The sequence below is a fragment of the Pyrgilauda ruficollis genome, unplaced genomic scaffold, assembly GCF_017590135.1.
Source record: "Pyrgilauda ruficollis isolate IOZ18807 unplaced genomic scaffold, ASM1759013v1 scaffold9, whole genome shotgun sequence".
In the NCBI taxonomy this organism is placed as follows: domain Eukaryota; kingdom Metazoa; phylum Chordata; class Aves; order Passeriformes; family Passeridae; genus Pyrgilauda; species Pyrgilauda ruficollis.
The window spans coordinates 2,937,880-2,957,906 of NW_024531043.1; the positions used below are offsets into that span (position 1 = coordinate 2,937,880).

At 40.2% G+C, this 20,027-nt stretch overlaps 1 protein-coding gene across 3 annotated transcripts; it reads left to right on the forward strand.

The window, feature by feature from the left end:
• The first annotated feature begins 698 nt into the window (after positions 1 to 698).
• PRR14L (proline rich 14 like) lies at positions 699 to 19,438 on the forward strand. 3 transcript variants are annotated; one of them, XM_041488551.1, is made up of 9 exons: positions 699 to 1,435; positions 2,510 to 2,591; positions 3,517 to 7,113; positions 7,669 to 9,850; positions 12,827 to 12,895; positions 13,677 to 13,845; positions 14,128 to 14,234; positions 15,167 to 15,238; positions 15,849 to 19,438. In XM_041488551.1, the coding sequence occupies exons 1-9, from the start codon at positions 986 to 988 to the stop codon at positions 16,123 to 16,125; spliced, it is 7,005 nt and encodes a 2,334-aa protein (XP_041344485.1). In that variant the 5' UTR covers positions 699 to 985; the 3' UTR covers positions 16,126 to 19,438. The 3 variants fall into 3 exon arrangements, with proteins under 3 accessions (XP_041344485.1, XP_041344486.1, XP_041344484.1); XM_041488552.1 differs by having other exon boundaries at positions 3,517 to 3,582; positions 5,830 to 9,850; XM_041488550.1 differs by having other exon boundaries at positions 3,517 to 9,850.
• The last annotated feature ends 589 nt before the right edge of the window (positions 19,439 to 20,027 follow it).

Below are 20,027 nucleotides of genomic sequence, written 5' to 3' on the forward strand. Positions count from 1 at the left end.
CGCGGCTGGGCTCGGGCGGCACCGCCGGGAGGGTGATGCTCTCCGGGGACGAGTGGCCTCGCGTGTTCCCAGGAGGCTGCTGCGAGTTCCACCGGTTTCTGTACAGGCTGCTCTTGCTAGAGGAGCGCAGACAGCGCTCGGCTGCTGAGCCCGTGTTGCGGTAAACTGAGTGACTGATGCTCCTCTAAAGGCCTGCCTTGGCCCGTTCCTGTCCGTGAGCCTCCAGGAGCGATTTGACGGCGGCGCTTTCACGTCGGGGTTGTCCCGGTGCCGACAGGAGCGGTGTCAGCGCGGCCGCAGCTCCTGAGCCGAGCTCTCAAAGCAGCTGCACCGGGCGCTCGGTTGTGGGCCGAGGAGGATCCGGGAGCGGGGCTGTGTCCTGGCACCAGGCATGCTCTGTACTGCGGGACAGCACCGAGTGCTCACATGAGAGGCACAGTCTGCTGGCTGATGGCTTAGACAGTGTTCGTTTGAGGCAGAGAATGTGAAGAAAAGTTGGAGCTTTTTTCCAAAGAGTAGAAACTCATGAAAATCCCAGGAAATCAAACACTGCTTTAGTTCTAGTGAAGGAGGAGGATGTCTGATACAAGTCCCAATTATTTGCTTTATAATCTCTTCTTAGGTTATTCAGAAGATGTGGTTAAATCTGCAGGGAGATGTTTGAATGTGAAAATGAGGCTTGGGAATATCTGTTTGGCTTTGCTCTCTTCATTTGTTCATGATGCATTTTCTTAGATACTCAAATCTTTCTCAGCTCCTTTCTTAAAGACATGTTTGGAAGTATCTTTCTTAAACATATATACTTGAGTCTTGAGGAATTAAGTTTTTCCTTTTAATCTAGTCCAGAATTTGGATTTCAGTGATCCTTGAGGGTCCCTTGCAGCTCAGGGTTTTCTGTGGTTAATCCAATGTACGTTGATTTAACGTTGCTTTTGTTTCTAGGATAAACTGAAAAGCTCAGGGCAACTGATCTTCACCAGCCCTGATGCTCTCATCTGGGGTGGAGTCTCTCCTTGACTCTTCTGTGTCTGCTGCAATAGAGGAGTTGTACACTGGACTGCCAGAGAGCATCTCCAGGGAACCCATGGCAGTGCCGGGGCCCAGCCTTGGCTTAGATGCACAGTCTGATGGGCCAGTACCCGTGCTGGCACACAGGGATGGGCCATGGACTTCTGCCATTGGGAACTTCTGCCCGAAGACAGAGGATTTGGGTGATATGCTCCAGGTGATTTCTCATGGGCCAGCAGAATCCTTTCCTGAAGAGTTACTACAGGCTGGAGACCTTGCAGAGGATGAAAAAAGCAGAAAAAGACACTTTAGGAAACTAGACTGTTCTAGTGATGGATACCAGAAAGAAGATGAAGAGGCACAAGGTGCTGAGGACCATCATGCTGAATGTTGCCCTTTAACTCTGGGGGGAAGTTGGTCAGAACAAGTAAGTGAATGCAGAAATGAATCCCTGCGTGATAATTTGAATTTAGGGTTAGAGTCACTGGGCAGTGGGTTTGGCAGTGGGTTTCCTGGTTCTTTTTTGTGTCTTCTAGTATAGAATCATAAAATGGTTTGGGTGGGAAGAGGACCTTGAAGGTCCTTGTTCCAACCCCCTGCCATGGGCAGGGACACCTTCCCCTAGACCAGGTTGCTCAGAGCCCCGTCCAGCCTGGCCTTGGGCACATCCAGGGTGTGTGTGTGTCAGTATCTGGATTATTGTGGGTCCAGTGAAAAATTAGACAATAGTTCAGCAGACCAGCAGTATTTTAAAGTGCCAGTGTTTTTGCTTGCTTAAATACTTTTGGAATGGTGTAAGGCAGATATGTAACAGAAGAAGGTGCACAGCTGAGTGCTTTACCTTAATTATTGGGTGTTGCATTATTTTGTGTGTTTAGTCCCAAATTTCGATATCTGTTTGATTTATCTGAAATTGTTTTAAAAAATTGATTTATCATTTTTGTGAAATTAAAATTATTAAATTCTTTATAGTCATTCCGTTTTCAAGGTGAATTTTGGCATATTTCTAAATGCAGGTAGTTTGGTTGTGGGATCATGGGTTGGTGGTTTTGCTGGCAGATCTAGGTCACCTTTTCCAGAGTTTGTAGTTTTGAGCCAAAGGAACAGTAGAAGGCAAGTTCTAGTAGAGACAGAAAATGCACACAACTTTCCAGAAGTCTAGTGGTAGTGGTTTGGGGATGTAAACTAGACATGGAGACTGGATTACTCTTCTCATTCCAATTTTCAACAATTTGCATTTTAAGCCATGTGCTTACATTTTAGCTGCCACATCACAAGACTTCGTTGCTGTTAAATATCCTCAGTGCTTGTGTGAAGCCCTTGTGAAGTCTGCCTCTGGCTAAGGCTGATGTGTCTGGAGGTTTTTTAGTGAATTTCTTATTTTGAACTAACTCAGATGAGCAGATGCAGTCCCTGAGACATGAAACACTTCAGAAAATTTAACCATTTTTCTATCTAACCATAACTTACCATGTCTAACCATATTTCTGTCCTGTTTCAGGAGGACCCTCGCTTAAAAGAGCAAGAGGCCAAGTCTTTGAGAACTTATTGCACTGAAATTGCAGGATCTCTGAGGAACACAGGTAGTTAGTTATATATATATATGTATATATATATATATATATATATATAAGGATTACTCATTCATTTTTGAGTGTTCTAAAAAATGAAATTAAAAGCAGAAAGAGGACAGTTAAAGTAATTATTAATTTCATTATAATTCTCCATAGTTTTATAGCTCCAAGTACTTTGGTCACTTTTCCTGAATTTAGTAATTATTTTCTTTTTCCCCCCTTGCTATCTTTACCTAAACTTGTATTTAGCTGACAAATGCCATCTAGTCTTGTTGCTTGCTAGAAAATAGGGAAAAGATCTGCAGAAGTCTGAGTAAATGTGTTCCCTGTAAAGTTTTGGGTATGAAGATATTCTACAGTAACTGTAATTTTTTTTAATTAGCACCTTCTTTGTGATTTTACAGAAAAAAGTTTATGAATAATCCAAATTGCTTGGGCAGATGAGTTATGTCTTATTTTCCTATGGATGAGTTATTGACAGACATGTCTCCAAGGAAGAAGAAATGGAAAGGGTCACACAATTCCAGCCTGTTTCTAGGCTGGAGCAGATCAAGTCCCAGCCTATGTTGAATTTTGATGTTACAAATAAGCATTATTTTAATGTTGGCCATGGTTCCCTATGTGTTAAATTACAGGACCTGCATTCACCTACCTTGATATTAGAGGAATCTGAAATGTACAGGACTTGGAATGCTTGCTGCTCATGGGAATTTCTGTAGTGAAAAGGATTGGTTTTGTTGCCTTAGCTTTGTGGTAGTTTGTTTTTTCCTCTAAAGACTTGTAGTAAAATTGTTAGCATCAATTATCACTTTTAAGAACATTTTGATAACCAACACTGCATGGAGTGTTGTGTACAACAAAAGGTACTTAATGAGCTGAATGCCTTTTAAATTTAGCAAATGGTTCTGATTTGCTTTATTTTTTTCTTATACAGAAGAAAACCAAGCAAATGTTCAGGTGACAGCTGAAACTCTGCCAAAGCTCACTGAAGAAGTACAAGGTATGAAGGCTGATGGGCCTAGGATATTTAGTAAAGCAGGATACAGGAATGACAGAGTGAGTAAAGGTCTTCCACCTGAGAGCAATCAATGCTCAGACATAGACACAGTCATGGCCAGAGCTGGGGTGTCAGAAACCAGCATATTAGGTTTTTTAGAGCCTTTAAAAGTCATGGACATTGGAGCAGCTACAGATCATCCACAAAAAACAAGGGACTATAGTGGGTCAAAAGCCCATGCTGCCATGCCATTGAGAACAGGGGGGAATGGTGTATCTGTTTTGGAGGTTAGAGAAGAAAAGTTATCCAGACAAAATCCTCTTCATGAATTCAATACGTCATTTGCTAATTGCCAGACTTGTCAGCAGGATGAAGAAAATGATGCTTATGACTTCTTTAAGGGTCCTGTACCTGAACAAAATGAACCTCACGAGTCGTTCTCAGCAGAAAGCTGTAGAACACTCTCCACACAAAGTTCTGAAGTTTTATGTCCAGTTCTGAAAAGCAGCTGTTATCTGGACTTTGGAAATGTGCCACCACAAAGCAGTTCTGCAGTTCACAGAATTATCAGTGAAACCCCCCAGAAGTACCTTCCCCAAAACATCAAACATCACACTTGTTATGATCATGGAACTGGATTTTTAAAAAACCAAACCTCCACATCTGTACCAGTAGAGCAGATCTTGGTGGTAAGGAAAAAAGGATTATCTAGTGCAAAAACTGATCCTAGGGAATTAACTGCTACTATAGGAAAATCATACAGCTCTGAATCTGAAGAAGCAGCTGAAGTCTGGAGAAAAATTGCTGTGGGAGATAACGTTGAAATTTGTAGCTGGCCTGAAGCTCAAAAGGCTGCTAATTCTGAGCAGTGTCATTCTCCAGTTTTTAGTTCTGTTGCTTCATCTCCTGAGTTCTCAAAAGAGAAATATAAAATATTCCCATCAGAAGGTGATAAATTGAAAAAGGACCAGTGGCAATTCTCTGTCAGTGACCCATGCAAGAAGGATATACAAGAAAATAGTTTGTGGGTGGAAATAAGTAACATTGCTTCCCATGGAACTGGGCAGAGAGACACATGCTTTTATAGTACTGGCAATAAAATCCCTCCTCTCAGTAACCACAGCTGTCTTCATCTTAGTACCAAGCTAGAAAAAGACTCACCCAAGGCACAACTGCTTGAAAATGAATCTGAGAGCAATACAACATCAGAAGAGTTGGCTGGTGGTTTAGTTGGAGCTGCAGAAGCTGATAGTAATGACAGCTTATCCACTGGGAAGAAAACAAATTTGTTTTATACACTAAATGTAACTCTACCTCCTGTTTTACAAAAATCAAGAGAACCTCATTATAATGAGTGTCTTCCTTGTACTAACAATGAAGTTTCATGCAGGGACAAGGCTTGGGATAATTGGTCTAGAAAAGAATTAATTGGTGCTTCTGGAACAACAGCAGAACAAGTCGCTGAAGTTTTGCCTCATAAACACAAATTCAAGTCTTCTGTAAATTCCATGACTTTTGATAACCCTAATACAGCAAGCAGAGTATCCCAAATGAATATAAAATCTTCTGCAGGAAATACGGAGAGAGTGATCACTGGTTTAGAAAATGAACATTGTCACACATGGCTTTGTAATAGTAAGAGTATAAAAAAACCGTGTACAGCTGCCAGTACTTCTTGTATTTTATCAGGGAGTACACATGTGGATGAAGTTTTCCTGAACAGTCATTCTTTTGGTGTTGAAGTTGGTAAGATTGAAGAAAATGATAATTTGGAAGGAGTGTCTTCATCAGGATATAACAGTAAAGAGTCAGTCATCTTTCCAGAAGCACACTCCTCTTTGGCACGTGGATCTCTTCTTTGTGAAGATGACTGGGGCAACAGAGGTATAGCTCTGCATGGGACAAATGATATTCCCACAGGAAAAACCATGTTTTGCTCAGCATATACTGCAGAGAAGTCTACTGCTACCTTGGCAAGAAATGAGGTCTCAAATAAGAATATGGAGGTTGTGGAACAATTTGATCTTTGTAAAGTAATGGGCAGTGAAATTGTTTGTGACAGAGATGAGCCAAAAGGACACATTGGCATGTGTGCTTCCCAGACAGATGAATTTGATAAAACAAGAGCTGTGGATTCCCCAAATGCTCCTGAAGGCAATAAGAGAAACAGGACTAGTGAACGGCTATTAGTCAGATATTTGAACAAAAACACCTGTGCTCATAATTTTGGATTTTATAACTCTCTGTTAGGCCCATGGAAGGGAGAACTTGACACACATGAGCAGGAAGAAATGCCATTGCTCACAGCTGATCCCTCCAAGTGCAGCACTTCAACCTGTGATCCACAGCCAGCACTCAGCAACGTGAACATTCCAACACAACATGCTGGCCAAACAGAACAGACCCTTTGTCCATTGGGAAATCAGTTTCATCCACGTCAGAGTGAGCCTGATGTCCCAGTGCTGGGCAGTGAGCAACATTTAGAAAGTTTAACCAACCAACCAAACACTGGCTCACAAACCTTAAGTTCTGTGGAAAGAGACAGAACTGATCCTAATCACAGTGAAGAGGTTCTGCTAAAAACAGGTGGTGACCTGCCTCTGTTAGACCATAAAGGTGCAAGAGAAGCCAGGTTTAAAGGAGCTGTACAAGAGAATGTCATGGGTTTGGACTCTTTAATTGGTGTGAAAAATGAAGATTCTTCAGGATACATGGACTCCATAAGTCATCTAATTGAAGAGAAGACAATCAGACTACAAGAACATGAGAACAGATATGAAAGAAACAATAAAGGAGCTCTTGAAGGAAACTTTTCTGATGACAAACCACAGTGCTCACAGCAGGCTCGTTTTATCCAATGTGCAAAAGAGACAGCAGAGCTGGTGTTCGCAGGAAATAAAATGCAGCAATCTTTGCCAAAGATAAAGTGGTTGGTGGAGAACCAGGAAAATAAAATTAGTGCTCAATTTCTTTCCACTTCATCAATTCATGGGAGTCTTTCATACAAGCCAGAAAATATAAACGTGCTTTCAGATACAGAAAACAGAGAAAGTCTGAGTATAAATCCTATCTTAAATAACTCTCACCCACAGTTAACTATTGAGCCTGGTAAAGAAACTGATGCTCAAAGGGGTGTTGGTCCATCTCATTTTGGAAAGTTTGACATCCAAGAATCTTGTGTTGAGACTCAGGCAGATTCAGAAACTGTGTCAGCTCTGAACTCTCACATCTCTCTGCCTGAGAAAGAAAAGCTGTGTATGTCACCTGAGAATACACAAAGAGATAATTATGATTCATCTTCAGCTTTTAGCAAAGATACTTCAATGACAAAAATTCTTTCTGTAACAATTTCTGTTAAGAAAAAATCCAGCAATACTGAGGTTCCATCTTCAGGGAATGAATCAGCAGCTGGATCTCTGAATGGTGCCAAAAGCTCAAGAGTTTGTGCCCACAGCAAAGAAAGTCTGACAGGTGAGGGGCTTTGCACGCCAACCATGAAAGACGTGGACATGAGCTCACCAAAAAGTCCTCCTGGTGAAGAGAAGTTTAAGGCTACAGATAAGCCAGAAAATATAAATGTGCTTTCAGATATAGAAAACAGAGAAAGTCTGAGTGTAAATCCTATCTTAAATAACTCTTGCCTGCAGTTAACTTTTGAGCCTGGTAAAGAAACTGATGATCAAAGGGGTATTCATGCATCCTATTCTGAAAAGTTTGACATCCAAGAAACTTCCAGTAAGACTTGGGTGGATTCAGAAACTGTGTCAGCTCTGAACTCTCACATCTCTCTGCCTGAGAAAGAAAAGCTGTGTATGTCACCTGAGAATACACAAAGAGATGTTTCATCTGCAGACAAAAAATTCAGCAAAGATACTTCAATGACAAAAATTCTTTCTGTAACAATTTCTGTTAAGAAAAAATCCAGCAATACTGAGGTTCCATCTTCAGGGAATGAATCAGCAGCTGGATCTCTGAATGGTGCCAAAAGCTCAAGAGTTTGTGCCCACAGCAAAGAAAGTCTGACAGGTGAGGGGCTTTGCACGCCAACCATGAAAGACGTGGACATGAGCTCACCAAAAAGTCCTCCTGGTGAAGAGAAACTTAAGAATACCTGTGTAGAAGAGATGATCGGAAAAGAGGTACTCCCTAGAGGAAGGTTGCCCAAACACTGTCCATGGGCCTTGTTGGAAGATTCTAAAGAGTCTGGTAGCAAAATAGTCCCCCTCAGGACTGAGAATTATGGAAAGGTTTTGGAAGAAATCCCAAGATCCAAACTAAATAATCTTTCAAAAGAAAAACAAAATGATACAAAGCTCCCAAACTTAGCAGGTACCAGTGTACTTTCAGAAACTGTGCATGATTGTGAGCCTGGAGCTGTATCTGACACAGAGGCTGCCCCAGAAGTGCAGGATGATACAACGCCCACATTTTCTCCACCTCTGAGCACACTATCAGACAGTTGCAAAGAACCATCCCCAAACTGTGTGGTTTGCAGTGAAGTGTGTGTGCCTTACAAATTAAATGCATGGAGCAAAGATAATGCAAAGGAAGTAACAGAAGGTCAGGACAAAATACCAACTCGTGCAGTTTGCAAGGAAAATAGGGCTTTATGTTCAGAGAGACTTGATCAAATAGAGGAACGTCAAGTATTTATACAAAAGAAGTATGGAAAGATGAAATTACCTCAGTTGGGCAAGGCACAACAAGAACAGAAGTTAAAACATCAGGAGAAAGCAAAAATCATACTGCAACCAAATATGTTGCACAGTTCTGAACTCTTATGCAGCTCTTCAGCTGAGTTGATGACGTCTAGAAATACAAAGTTTGGAGGCGCTTCAGGGGAGATTGCTGCTGCAAGAGGCAGTGAAAGTAAACCATGTAGCACTTTACAAGAAGTTAAAACGCCAAAGATTACCACAGATTTTATTAGTTCACAGTTTTTGAAGACTCAGGATTCAGAAATGGAAAGCCTGAACCTTAATTTAGGGTATGATGGGATCCCTGGTGCCTTTGGAACGACAAATAAACGAAGAGGAACTACAAATAAACTGAGAGGACCTCTTCCATTAAAAATACAACCTGGAAGGACATGCAAAAAAGTTCCCACATTGTATCAGCTAAAAACCATAAGAAAAATAAAACAAATTAAAAGTTCACCTGTCTCTGAGATTCCCCTGGAAATATTCCCTAAACAGGAAAACCCACTTCTGGAATCTTTGTACTTTCCATGTAAACCACCGACAGTGGAAAAGGAAACAGCCATGAGATTTGCACATATGCCAAGACAGAGGGCCAAGAGGTGCAGTTTGTTGAACAGCTTGAAATTCAGAAAATGTACCAAAGAACCAGCATTGTTATTGTTGAGCAAGTTGTCTGCAATGGCCAGCAAGCTCCTGGCCCCTGCCAAAAGCAGCCGTAACTTAGAACCTCTGCCATATTCTTCTGAAATTCTTCCAGTGGGTGACAGGTACAGCCAATGTAGATCTAAAAATCTCTTGGAAGCCTTTTCTTGCATTAACAGGAACGTACACTCACGCTGGGCTGACAGCTGGTGCACCAAGATGTTCAGCTTTCAGCCTTTGGCACTTTATCCTGTAGAAACTACCAAAATACTTTCTTCAGACTTAAGCCACAAACCTCCAGCCTCTTTCTTGGACACCTCGGTTTTCCCAATTTCTTTTCACATAAAATTGGACTCCAGTCCTGTGACAGACCTCAGAGGGATTACATCCCAGCACTCTGTACATCACAGCCCAGTTTTCAGAGAAACTCCAGCACCAGCTTCAAAGTGGACTTTATCTTTTCTCCTGTCTCAGAGCTGTTCAGAAACAACAGCTTTCCAGGAAGATTCCTGTGTAAATAATGAGCTTCATTCCTCACACTCCACAACAACCCCCAGGACTGTTGCTGTTCATCTTGACCCTGGAAGAAACACTGTAGCTGGAAGAAGAGGAGGTTGTTCCACGCTTGGCCTTCACACAGTGTTAGCACTTTCTTCCCCTGGATGTTACAGGATTTGGACAAGAAGAAGAAACTTAACCAGTCATATTCCTACCATCCAGAGACTGTTTATATCGCAGTTGGCGCAGGGTTTGAAAGGGGACAGGTTCCCGAGGTGTGTATCCGATGAGCTCGTCTCCTCATTGCCATACTCACTGGGCAGGGTGTTGTCCATATGGAGTCAGCACGGTCCTGCTGCCCGTCCTTCTGAAATCACTCCTCTCCATTCCAGTCACTGCAAGTGGCAGCCAAGTGTGGGCATCGAGAACAGGTAAAACCCATCAACTTATTTCTGAAATTAAATGTGTGCAGGGTATATTCTTGCTCCTTTTTGGGAGGGAGAGGGTAATCGCAGCTTGCGCTGGAGGGTCAGTTTCTCCTGTTCCATATCGACACATTCTGCTCCAGGAATGGCTCAATGTGGAAGATCCTTTCTTAGAAACAGTCCTGTAGCTGAATTTAAATATATTTGCCTTCACTTCTTTAATACTATCCTGTTTCGGCAGAATGGCTAACTCTATTTTCTTCTCCCTTGCAAAATATACACACCATGCATCAGAGTATATAATGCAAAAGGTGAGCTACTTCATTAGGTCTATTCAGAGTGACTGCAGAGGAACTGGATTTCTGAGGTAGGAAAGTTTTTTTCAGAGGTCTGAGCCACAAATACTCCTTGGAACCACTGTGAAATGCTCAATATCAGGTTAGGAAGAATTGTAAAGGGCGGGGGGTGTCATTCAGTAACATTTTCAATTGTATTCCATGACCATTCTATGCTAATTTAAACCTCTTTATGCATGCTATGGCTTTTCATATGTGATGTTGGCACAAGCAATTGTAGCTCCAGTTAACATTGGTAATGAATTTTTCTCTGTGTGTCAATCTTGTTACGAGTAGGAAGAGGACTGAAATCTACTTTGCATATTTAATTTTACTTTGTTATGAGCATTTAAGATCATTTTGCTAATAAAAAGAATGAAAGAAGTTCCTAGCTCTGTTACAGGATTTTTGTATGCCCTTGAGCAGAGATTTTGCCCTTTATCCCTTAGTAACATAAGGAAGTTCAGTCCCTGATTTTGTCACCTTGCAATTACTGGGCAGAGAGCTTCATGATCACTGTACCAAAGTCTGTTTAATTAATTGTTTTGATTAGTGTGGTTGTCTGTAGAGAACTGTTGAATTTAGCCTGTGTCACAGATTGACACAAATGTAACCAAAAATCTTGCCAGATAACAAATGCACTTTGCTTTGTATAAATGGGTAACATACCTAAAAGTGTATCTCTTGTTAGTTTAAGTTCTTATGTCTGCCAAAGGTGTGAGTGAGCTTGTGAAAGCACTGCTCCATTCTGGAGTTGTCTGCACTAAAAGAATTAAGTTGAATAATGGCATAGAGACAACTTTTGCAGCACATTCTATGGGACTTGCTTCTATTTTCATTCCATACTCTGAAAGTGATCATACCAATAAAGGTCAGTTTGAGAACTAAACTTAAAAATAACACATTATTGAAAACAAAAGAAACGTCTTTTTAAAACGTAGTTGTGTGTATAAGGTGAATTCAGTATTTTGTGTTGCTGAGGCATGCTCTCCTTGGACTGGGAGATCAGAACCTGGGGTTTTTCCCCCATCCCTAGGTCTGCAGGCTCCTCAGCAGCTCAGGACAGCATATCCAGTTAGCTCATGTCTAAGAGGATTTCATTCCTGACGTAAGGAGTCATTGGAAAAGAGCGTGCTTTGTTATGAGTGGTGATCTTTTTCCCAAAGGGAGAGTATTCAAATCAAACATTTTCACTTTAAGTGAAAAATAATCCTGAGTTAAAATACCCTAAACCTCAATTTGGTTGGGTTTTTTTTTCTCTAAAATACCTTACAACTATGTGTATGAGGCAGATGTAAATCTGTCCCACTCAGATGTTTGGTACATAAATATAAGAGGTATGTTTGGTGCAGTATAAAAACCTTTTCAGCTCGCTCTATGACAGAATTCTTGCCTTGTTTTAGGATAATTAAAAATCAGAAAAATAATAAAGTTCCTTGCAGGCCATTTTCATCTGCAAAAGATTTGTTCTCTTTAAAATATTTCATCCACAATTAGTTGTCTTAATAACTAGGAGAACAAGGAACTAAAGTAGTTGCCCTGCCTAACTTCCACTGTCCCTTCCACTGTCAATAATAAAAGCATTCTTTCAGTGAAGTTTTTTTTAAATTAATGCTTATTTGAATTAAAAATTTCTAAAGTGATTTCCTTCTGTCCTTGTAATTTTGTAGTATTATTGCATAAAACAATAAGCTCTGTCTGTAACAGAGAGGGCTCTGGTGCACTATCAATACAAGTTCCAGTAACACTGGAATAATGAGTGGAATGTTGAAACAAAAGGTTACAGTTCTGACATAAGTGATAAACACAATAAGTGGGTCTTTCTGACCTCTTTATGTGTTGTTGGACTTCCCTATGCTTCCAGCATGGCTGGTTTTCATTTCCTTTGTAGAACTCCAGTCTGGCTGTAACATCTTTGCTTTAGAACAGTGAAGTACATTTCACTGTTGGTTAGAGAGAACAGCAAATACAGGAATTGCTGTTGAATGTAATAAAAGCTGTCCCGAGTGATTTCCTGCTGTTAACAGTGTGGGCACAAAAATAAAGCTTAATATCAAAAGACTTAGAGCTGCTGTGCTGACTTTTATGCCATAGAATTCTGGTAATTACAAACCCTTATGGAAAGGCCTTTGGTTATTCCAATCAAGTAAGGGTATTGCAGGCTGTGGGAGTTGGAGACAACAGGGAGTTAATTTAATGGAGGTACTTCCTTTTACCTGTTACTGTTGCCATTATGCACTATTTTCTTTAGTAACCAAATCCTTCAAGGTTTTTGGTTACTTTAATTGTAAAAACTTGGGGTTTTGAATAAGGAAAATAGACTTTCATAGAAAGAATTACAATTTTTAGACTAAATAATTATGACTTTTAATATTACTGTCTCATTCTCTTTCTTTGCCTTTATTTCCTTTTCTCATTACTAGCATTTTAAAATGAAAGCAGGACAGTTTCCCTAACAATGAAATTTAGTTGCCTAAACAGCAGATGTGGCTTTCTTTTGTATCATTTTAGCCTTTCATTCTCATTCCTGATATGAACATCTTGTCTTACAGTCCATTTTATACTAATAATTTTTCCCTCATTTTTTTATAGTGTAGACCTAATTTCTGTCTGTTTTGTTTTGTTTTTCCATTCCTCTTTGACCCAGCTGTGCCATGTTACCACACTCACCTGTACAGAGTATGGGAGCACTGCAGAGCGCAGGCCATGCGATACGGTGAGTACCTGGGATGCTGGTATTTATCCTGAGTAGTGGGATCATAACCTTCTTCAGAAAGCCATTGCTAATGTCATTTTGGCTTTCAGCTTTTGGCAATTCACTGCCAGAACAGCTTTCTGATTAAGAAGTGGGTGAGGTAAGCTGACTGAGTGATGAAATGGAGGAGCGGAGGGGCAGTTATGCAAACACCGCACAGAACATTGGACAGAACACTTCTGTTACTTCCAACCATGTTGTGCCACTTCTTATGAAATGAATGTGTGAAACTATAGAAGTTTGACTCCTTACTTGCATAGAAATTTGACTCCTTACTTGGATAGAAGTCCTTTCTGCCTTAGCAACTGGACAATACATGCTGAAACTTCTTTCTGTTCCTTGTAAGTTTAGGGATGGCAGGTATCAAAGCTACATTTCATCTGTAAACCAAAAGTGTGATTAATAGTTGTGTCAAATAAATTTGCTGGCAGAAAAGGAGGATTCATCCCTTTCTATTAGTTGATATATAGAGCTGTATATTGTTTAGCTGTATGAAAAGAGTGGGTTTTAAAAGCATGTTCAAATACTCTGGCAGTTCAGTTGGTGTCAGTATCAATGTGGGATGCAGCAGGTTTGGTCTGTGTTTATGTACCAGAGTTCACTTACTTGGGCAATTTCTGTGAAATGTGTTGGTTTTTTGTGCCCATACTGCAATTTAGAAACATCTCCTGAGAGCATGGAATGCTGCTGCATTATCAGTTGGGTATCAATCTACATGTGTTCCCTTCTTTCTCTGTTACAGTCTGGAAACTTCATTCCCTCCTCCGTTACCAAAGCCTCATGCACTTCCAGAGTCATTGCCATCTCCCCCCAGGCTTTCAGCATCTGAGCTCCAGATCCCTGTGCTTGATGAAGCAGATGCTTCTGTTCCACCCTGTCTGAGATCCCAAGATGACACAGAACTGAAAAAAGTGAGTTCATTTTATATTTTACATCTCTCAGACTCCTGGTTCTCCAGAAGCTGAAGCTGCTGCTGCTGGATATTATCAAGTAACTGTTAAAGATGAGGAGAGAAAACAGGCTGCAGGTCCTACTCTCTGCTGCTGCTTGCTTTGATTCAAGCAGAAAGAAGGTGGCAAGCCAGAGAGGAATGTTTATTCTATAAATAATGTGTATTCAGAATAAAAGGGAATTCTCTTGACTAGTATGGTTTTAATTTCCTTGATTTTAATTTTCCATCTTTCTTTCTTAAGACTGAGCCAGAAAAGAGGCCAAAGAAAGTCTCACAGATCCGAATCAGAAAAACTGTTCCTAAGCCAGACCCTAACCTTACTCCAATGGGACTACCCAAACCAAAAAGGTGAGCAGTACCTCTGAAATGGACTCAAAGCCTATGAATGTAATTATTTCAATAAATGCTTCTCTTACCACACTATTTATACAGCCCCAGTTGAGTGACATCTGATGTTTACTTCCTTTACAAGAAATGATTGACACAGCTCTATCAACTCAATCAAAATTACTGACTGGAGTTTAGCAAAATGTGAAAAAGCAAGCTGCAATGCAATCATCTTTCCAAAGAAGAAAAAGTTTTTTTTGATAAAGTGAAAATCAGTCAACCTGCAGTGCACAGTGAGGTGAAGTGATCTGTTAGGAAGTTCTGTTGATGCAAATTGTGTTTGAGTTTTTCACAGTTTCTTTGTTTGGGGTGTGATCTTAGGGAAGCATTAGTTCAGTGAAAGTGTGGGGAATCACAGTGCCAGATGATGATAAAGTTTTCCAATCAGTCATCTAGTGTTCCTGCTAGTCATACTGGTCAGATCAGTCATACTTCATCTCGTATGACTTCTGTCCTAAACACAGGTACCACCTTTGGCAACAGAATGCATTTCTTCAGAGATACCTTGGTAATTGTCAATAACTAAAATCAGTCTCAAGAGATGAAGTATTAATCTGTTAAACTGTAAGACTTCTTCTCAGTTTTCACAAAAAAGTGAAGGGGATTTCCCCTTTTGAGCATCATTATTTCAAAGCATCATAGAATGCTGGAAGAAGTATTGATCTCTGCAGAAAGTGCAAGTCTTGACACCAACCTTATAAAAACACTGTATGACATTATGTGCTTCCTGAGCTCATTTTTCATTCCTATTTGTCCCCAGTTAGTTAAAGCATAATTAGTTAGCATTTAGGCACAGAATGCAAACAGTACTTGTTGCTTGTAAATCTGCTTGCTGTGAAGAGACATTGTTTTGAGATTCTTCCTTCTAGATTGATTTGTCATTACTTTTTCAGGCTTAAGAAGAAAGAATTTAGTTTAGAAGAAATTTACACAAATAAGAACTATAAGTCCCCTCCTCCTGCCAGGTTGGTTCTGCTTCCTATAAGAAAACTTGAGATAAATGTAAATTAACTGGGAGGGGGGTGGGGGGAGGAGGAGATGAAAGCTAAGAGGGAAATATATTCTTAAAATTGGTCTAGTTTAAACTGCTAGAGAAAGTTAATTTAAAAATAGTATCTTTTACAGTTTGGATGTGAAAAAGTGAAATAGAATATGAACTAAGAATTTGCAGCTGTTTAAGTATGGATTTGTATATTTTTTCATTTATCCATTCATTCCAGTCTCCATCAAAGTACAGCACTTACTTTCCAAAATTCAAAGGGAATTACATGTTGTTTAAAATACCAGCAATCTTGGCCTGTTATCAAATGTTCAAACTTATTTATTCTGTAAAATTAAGATTCTATAATTGTGCTTTAGAACTGAAATACAGAGATTCTATCCAAATGTCTGTGCAGCAATAACAACTCAGCTGGCAGTAATGTGCATTGCAGGAGGTGTAAGGTGTGTGGAGGAGCTGTAAAAATGTAAAAGTTAGAGGTGTGTTTACCTGGGTTATGAAATCCCCCAGTCTCCCTGTCAGTGTAAGGTGGCTGCTGCTAAGGTATTCATGAGTTCTGTTCTTTTTTTAACCAGGAGCTTGGAAACAATCTTTGAGGAGCCCAAGGAGAAGAATGGACACTTGATCTCTGTCAGCCAGCAAAAGAGAAAGCGGATTCTTGAGTTTCAGGACTTTACTCTTCCCCGGAAAAGGAAGACACGAGGCAAAATCAAAGCAGTGGGTAGTTTCACCCGAGCAAAAAGAGCTGCACTGCAGAGTGCAGAGTTAGATGTTCTTCTGAGTCAGAAGCTAATGGACCTTGAAGCCTTTTTTGCAGAAGAGGTTGAGCAGGAGCAGGCCTCCAGCATCTGAGGGAGTCACTTAGCTGGAAACGGTCCAGTCAGCTTCTTTAGGATTTTTTTCTTGGAAGAAATCTACTGACTTCTTCATACCTTACTCTGCCACTCTGTTCTAACATCTGATAATCAGTTTTTGGCTGTGACCCTCTTTAAGGTGCTATATTTTTTTTTAATGCTGTTGGAGGGATTCTTCTAAGTCCCTGTTTGAGTGTAACACAGCCACATGAAATTTGCCCTTCCTTTCTCAACCTCTGGAAATAACTGCTTATATTTAATTAATTATGTTTATATGTCTTTTGGGGGTAGAGTAGGAGTGTCAAGGAGGAAGTAGTGCACCTTCAGTGATGCTAGAACTCTGTACTCCAGATCATTTGCACATTTGAGTCTGCTGTTGTTACTGTAATGGCTATTTTTAACAAGCTGACAAAAGAGATAAGGTGTTTGAAAAAGAAAAATTCTAGCAAACACCTTCTTGATATACCACTAACCTTTTGATAATTAAAAGTAGCTGTCTAGGCTTATGTTCAATTGTTTCTTCCTTCTGTTAACTTAGAAGGGTCCTTCTAAGTTTCTTTGCCCTTCCAGGCTCCAGGCAGCAGAAGCCCCACATAATTAGACATTAAATAACTTGCACTTTGTACATGCTTCTTTTAACATGATTCAACTCAAAAAAGGTGATGTTTTAAGGAAAAATGGTGCCCAGTACTATTTTTTCCCAAATAGCAGATTTTTTTACTTACTTGGCTGATGCCAACTTCTCCAGAGGAAAAGGTAATTGGTCCATGAGGGTGTTAAGCTGCAGGATACAGAGGCAGAGATTTTTATTTAACTGAGCTGAGCTGCTGCATGCAGGGAAGACCAGCAAAATCTTTGATACTTGTTTTAAAATTATTTTAATTCCATTCACACTAACTTGATTTTAATGTCAACAAGAAGGTTTTGGGGGGTTTTTTGGTTTTTTTTACCATTTTAGATTTACAATTGCTGTAGCTCATAATTAGCTATTCTCTGTGTAGCACTGTTGTACATAATAGCCAGTGCTGTACAAAGCACTGGCTATTGTTTTTGTTAGGTAAGGCCATATGTAATTGTCTGATGCAGCACTGGGCAATTTCTCAGCTCTGCCTTCGGAAGGAAGAGAGCTCCCTTCTGGCATAACTTCTGTTACACTTAACTTGAAGCAAAATTCCAATGCTAGCTGCTGTTCAGGTAATTTCTGTCCCTTAGTGCCTAGAGATGTTATTCAGGCAAAGCTGTTGTTGCTGGGATGCTCAAATTTAATTAGTCTGTTCTTTCTTTCACTTGTCACTTGAACTTGCACTTTCTTATTTATCTACCCATATAATAGAGTTTCTATTTACCTTCAAATTGAGCAAATACCTAGTGGGTGGATATTTTTTATAAAGTCCCAATAAATGCAGGACTGCAAATACCATCATTATCTTCTGTTGCTCTACCACTTCTATTACTGACCAAACAGAAAACTAAATGTTAACAAGCAATCTGTTGAATTGCAGAGCTTTGAGAGTAGAGAAATGGAAGAGAATTATTACACTGTGTGTGCCTGAGTCTTGAAAGAAATCTGATCTGGGTTTGTTTTGCTCCCAGCTTGTGCTGGGATTTGTAGAAGTTTATATTCTTGTTTTGAAGGCTAATTATCTTTAATCAGGAAGACTGAAGGAAAGAGAGGAGTGCACACTTAGAGTAGTAGTGTTTGGAGTTTGAGGGTAAAATAACAAGACAAACCTTGAACATATTGACATAGTATTTTTCTGGTTAACTTACTGGGCTGTTATAGAACATTCTAATTGATCCTCTTTATTTTTGTAAAAAGAAATTCCTAAAAAACAAAGATCAACTGCCTCCTAAAAAATGTTTGAAAGTTTCCCTAGGTTGGCTTATTAGCCCAATTATTGACTAGTTGGCAGCGGTAGCAAGAGTGAGAGATATATTTTTATGGATTTATGCTATAGAATGGGATTTTTACAGAGCATTCATTCACCTTCTATTCATGTGGGAGGCTTGCAGTAACCTTACTGGAGCTTTCAAGGAAATAAAGATTGGGGTGGGGGGGGGAGAAGAGACTTGGATCCAGGAGAAGTTCAGACCTCTGATGTGCTTCAAAAGATAGAATGTGTTGAGTCTTTTCCTTTGGGTTATGTTGGGTTTTATTTGTTTTGTTTAGGGTCTTTTTTTTTTTAATTTTCTTCCCTGCTCTCTCTTGTTTCTGATTGCATTGAAATAAGATTTATGAATTTTTTTTCCTACAAGCTGCAGTGGAGAGAGCAGAGCAGAGACAACACTCAAATACTCTTTGGTTTACAGAAATTGGAGGAGTTACAAAATGATGTTGCAGTTGTTCAGCTTCTCCCAGACCTTAGTTTGTGGAAACCCAAACACACAGCATTATTCTCTTTGGTTTAGTGTTTGTATGACAGTGTAAGCTAGTGGAGACCAAGCATCTCTTCCCCTCTCCAGCATACAGGTGTCAGTCCTGCTTATGCACTTTTTTGTTTTTTCCTTTCCCACCTCTGTTTCTGTTTACAGCACTCATGGAACAGCCATGTTCCTTGTGTCTGCTGCTTGTACACTGGGAGTGATGACTGGGCAAAAGCTGGGCATTTGCCATTCTGAGCTGCTTCTGTCACAGCTAATTAAAAGAAAAAAGTGTAGAGGATTAATCTTTTGGGGTCTTGCATATATCCCTAGCAGAAGGATATGTTTTCATTAAGTGGATCCACTCCAGTGGGGATGTTTTTATATCACTATGAAAGTACAGCACAGACTGATGACCAGAACAGCTTGAGAAGGATTGCAAAGCTTTTGCCATGTCCTGTCTCTTAGTTGAGCCAAGCAGCTCTTTGCTAAATTTGCTGATTGTCAGAGATAGAAGGATCATTTTCAAAAAAAAAAGAAGAAGAAAAAAGTCATTGTTTTCATCATGCTATGACTGGAGCAGCTAAGGCTCCTTAGTGTATGGAGCAGCATTTGCCTGGCTGGCTTGTGTCTGCATACATTTGAGTTCTGGTGCTTGCTGGAAATGATTTCCTGCAAGCAGTTCTCATTCATTGTATTTTATTTCAGGTGGGCCTTTGGTATATTATGTTCCAGGTGCTTTTCTAGAGTATGGATAGTAACTGTGGATTAAAAGTCTGTATGATGCTATCAAGGTAACAAATAGCTCAATGAGAATTTGTACATTTGTGCCATTAGCCTCCATCATGCTCTTGGCATTTTGTTTCTGTTCAATATTGTGTGCATCTAAAATTTTACTGTTTCTTTTGTGTGTGTTTTTAATTTATGGAAATAAATTTTTCTGAGAACTTTTCAGGTTTTTAAGGCCTTTAGGCTTGTATGGGTAAATATACGTGATAATATGTCTTACGTGCAGGGGGGAAAGGTCAAATCTCCAAAGAGATCAGCACTGTTGGGTAACAGGGTGTGCTGTTATTGAGACACAGAGCAGCAGTTCTGGTGTTCCTTCATCCCAGCCTGGGAGAGATTAAGCATGATCTCAGCTACTATTCAGAATACTGAGGCAGCATCCATCTCTTCAGAAAGCAGAGTAGCAGGAGCCAGGGAGCACAGAAAGCACAAACAGTTCCTGCTCAGCTCAGAGCTGAGATTCAAGGCTGAGGCTGGCCAGTGGTTCAGGTACCACAGGCTGTGCAAGGCAGCACACAGTTTGTGAATCAAAGCTGGAGCACGGGATCATCCACAAGGCCTAGTAAGCATCGGTAATGTCTCAGAAAACAACATCCCTGCCCTCCCAACCCATAAAATCTTATACATAACCCAGATTTTTAATTTATCCCTGATCAGCTGCAGGCTGGTCTTGGCAAAGCTAGGCTGCCAGCTGCATTTCTTCACTGTGTTCTCAAGTGCCTTCTTCCAAGTGCAGTGTCACACGGGCCC

Bases quoted from the DNA above. Each gene is read 5' to 3' on its own strand.
- PRR14L (XM_041488550.1), top strand. From the start codon at position 986: ATGCTCTCATCTGGGGTGGAGTCTCTCCTTGACTCTTCTGTGTCTGCT. The intron at 2,592-3,516 runs GTAGTTAGTTAT...TTTCTTATACAG, and splicing joins AGGATCTCTGAGGAACACAG to AAGAAAACCAAGCAAATGTT. The intron at 12,896-13,676 runs GTGAGTACCTGG...TCTCTGTTACAG, and splicing joins AGCGCAGGCCATGCGATACG to TCTGGAAACTTCATTCCCTC.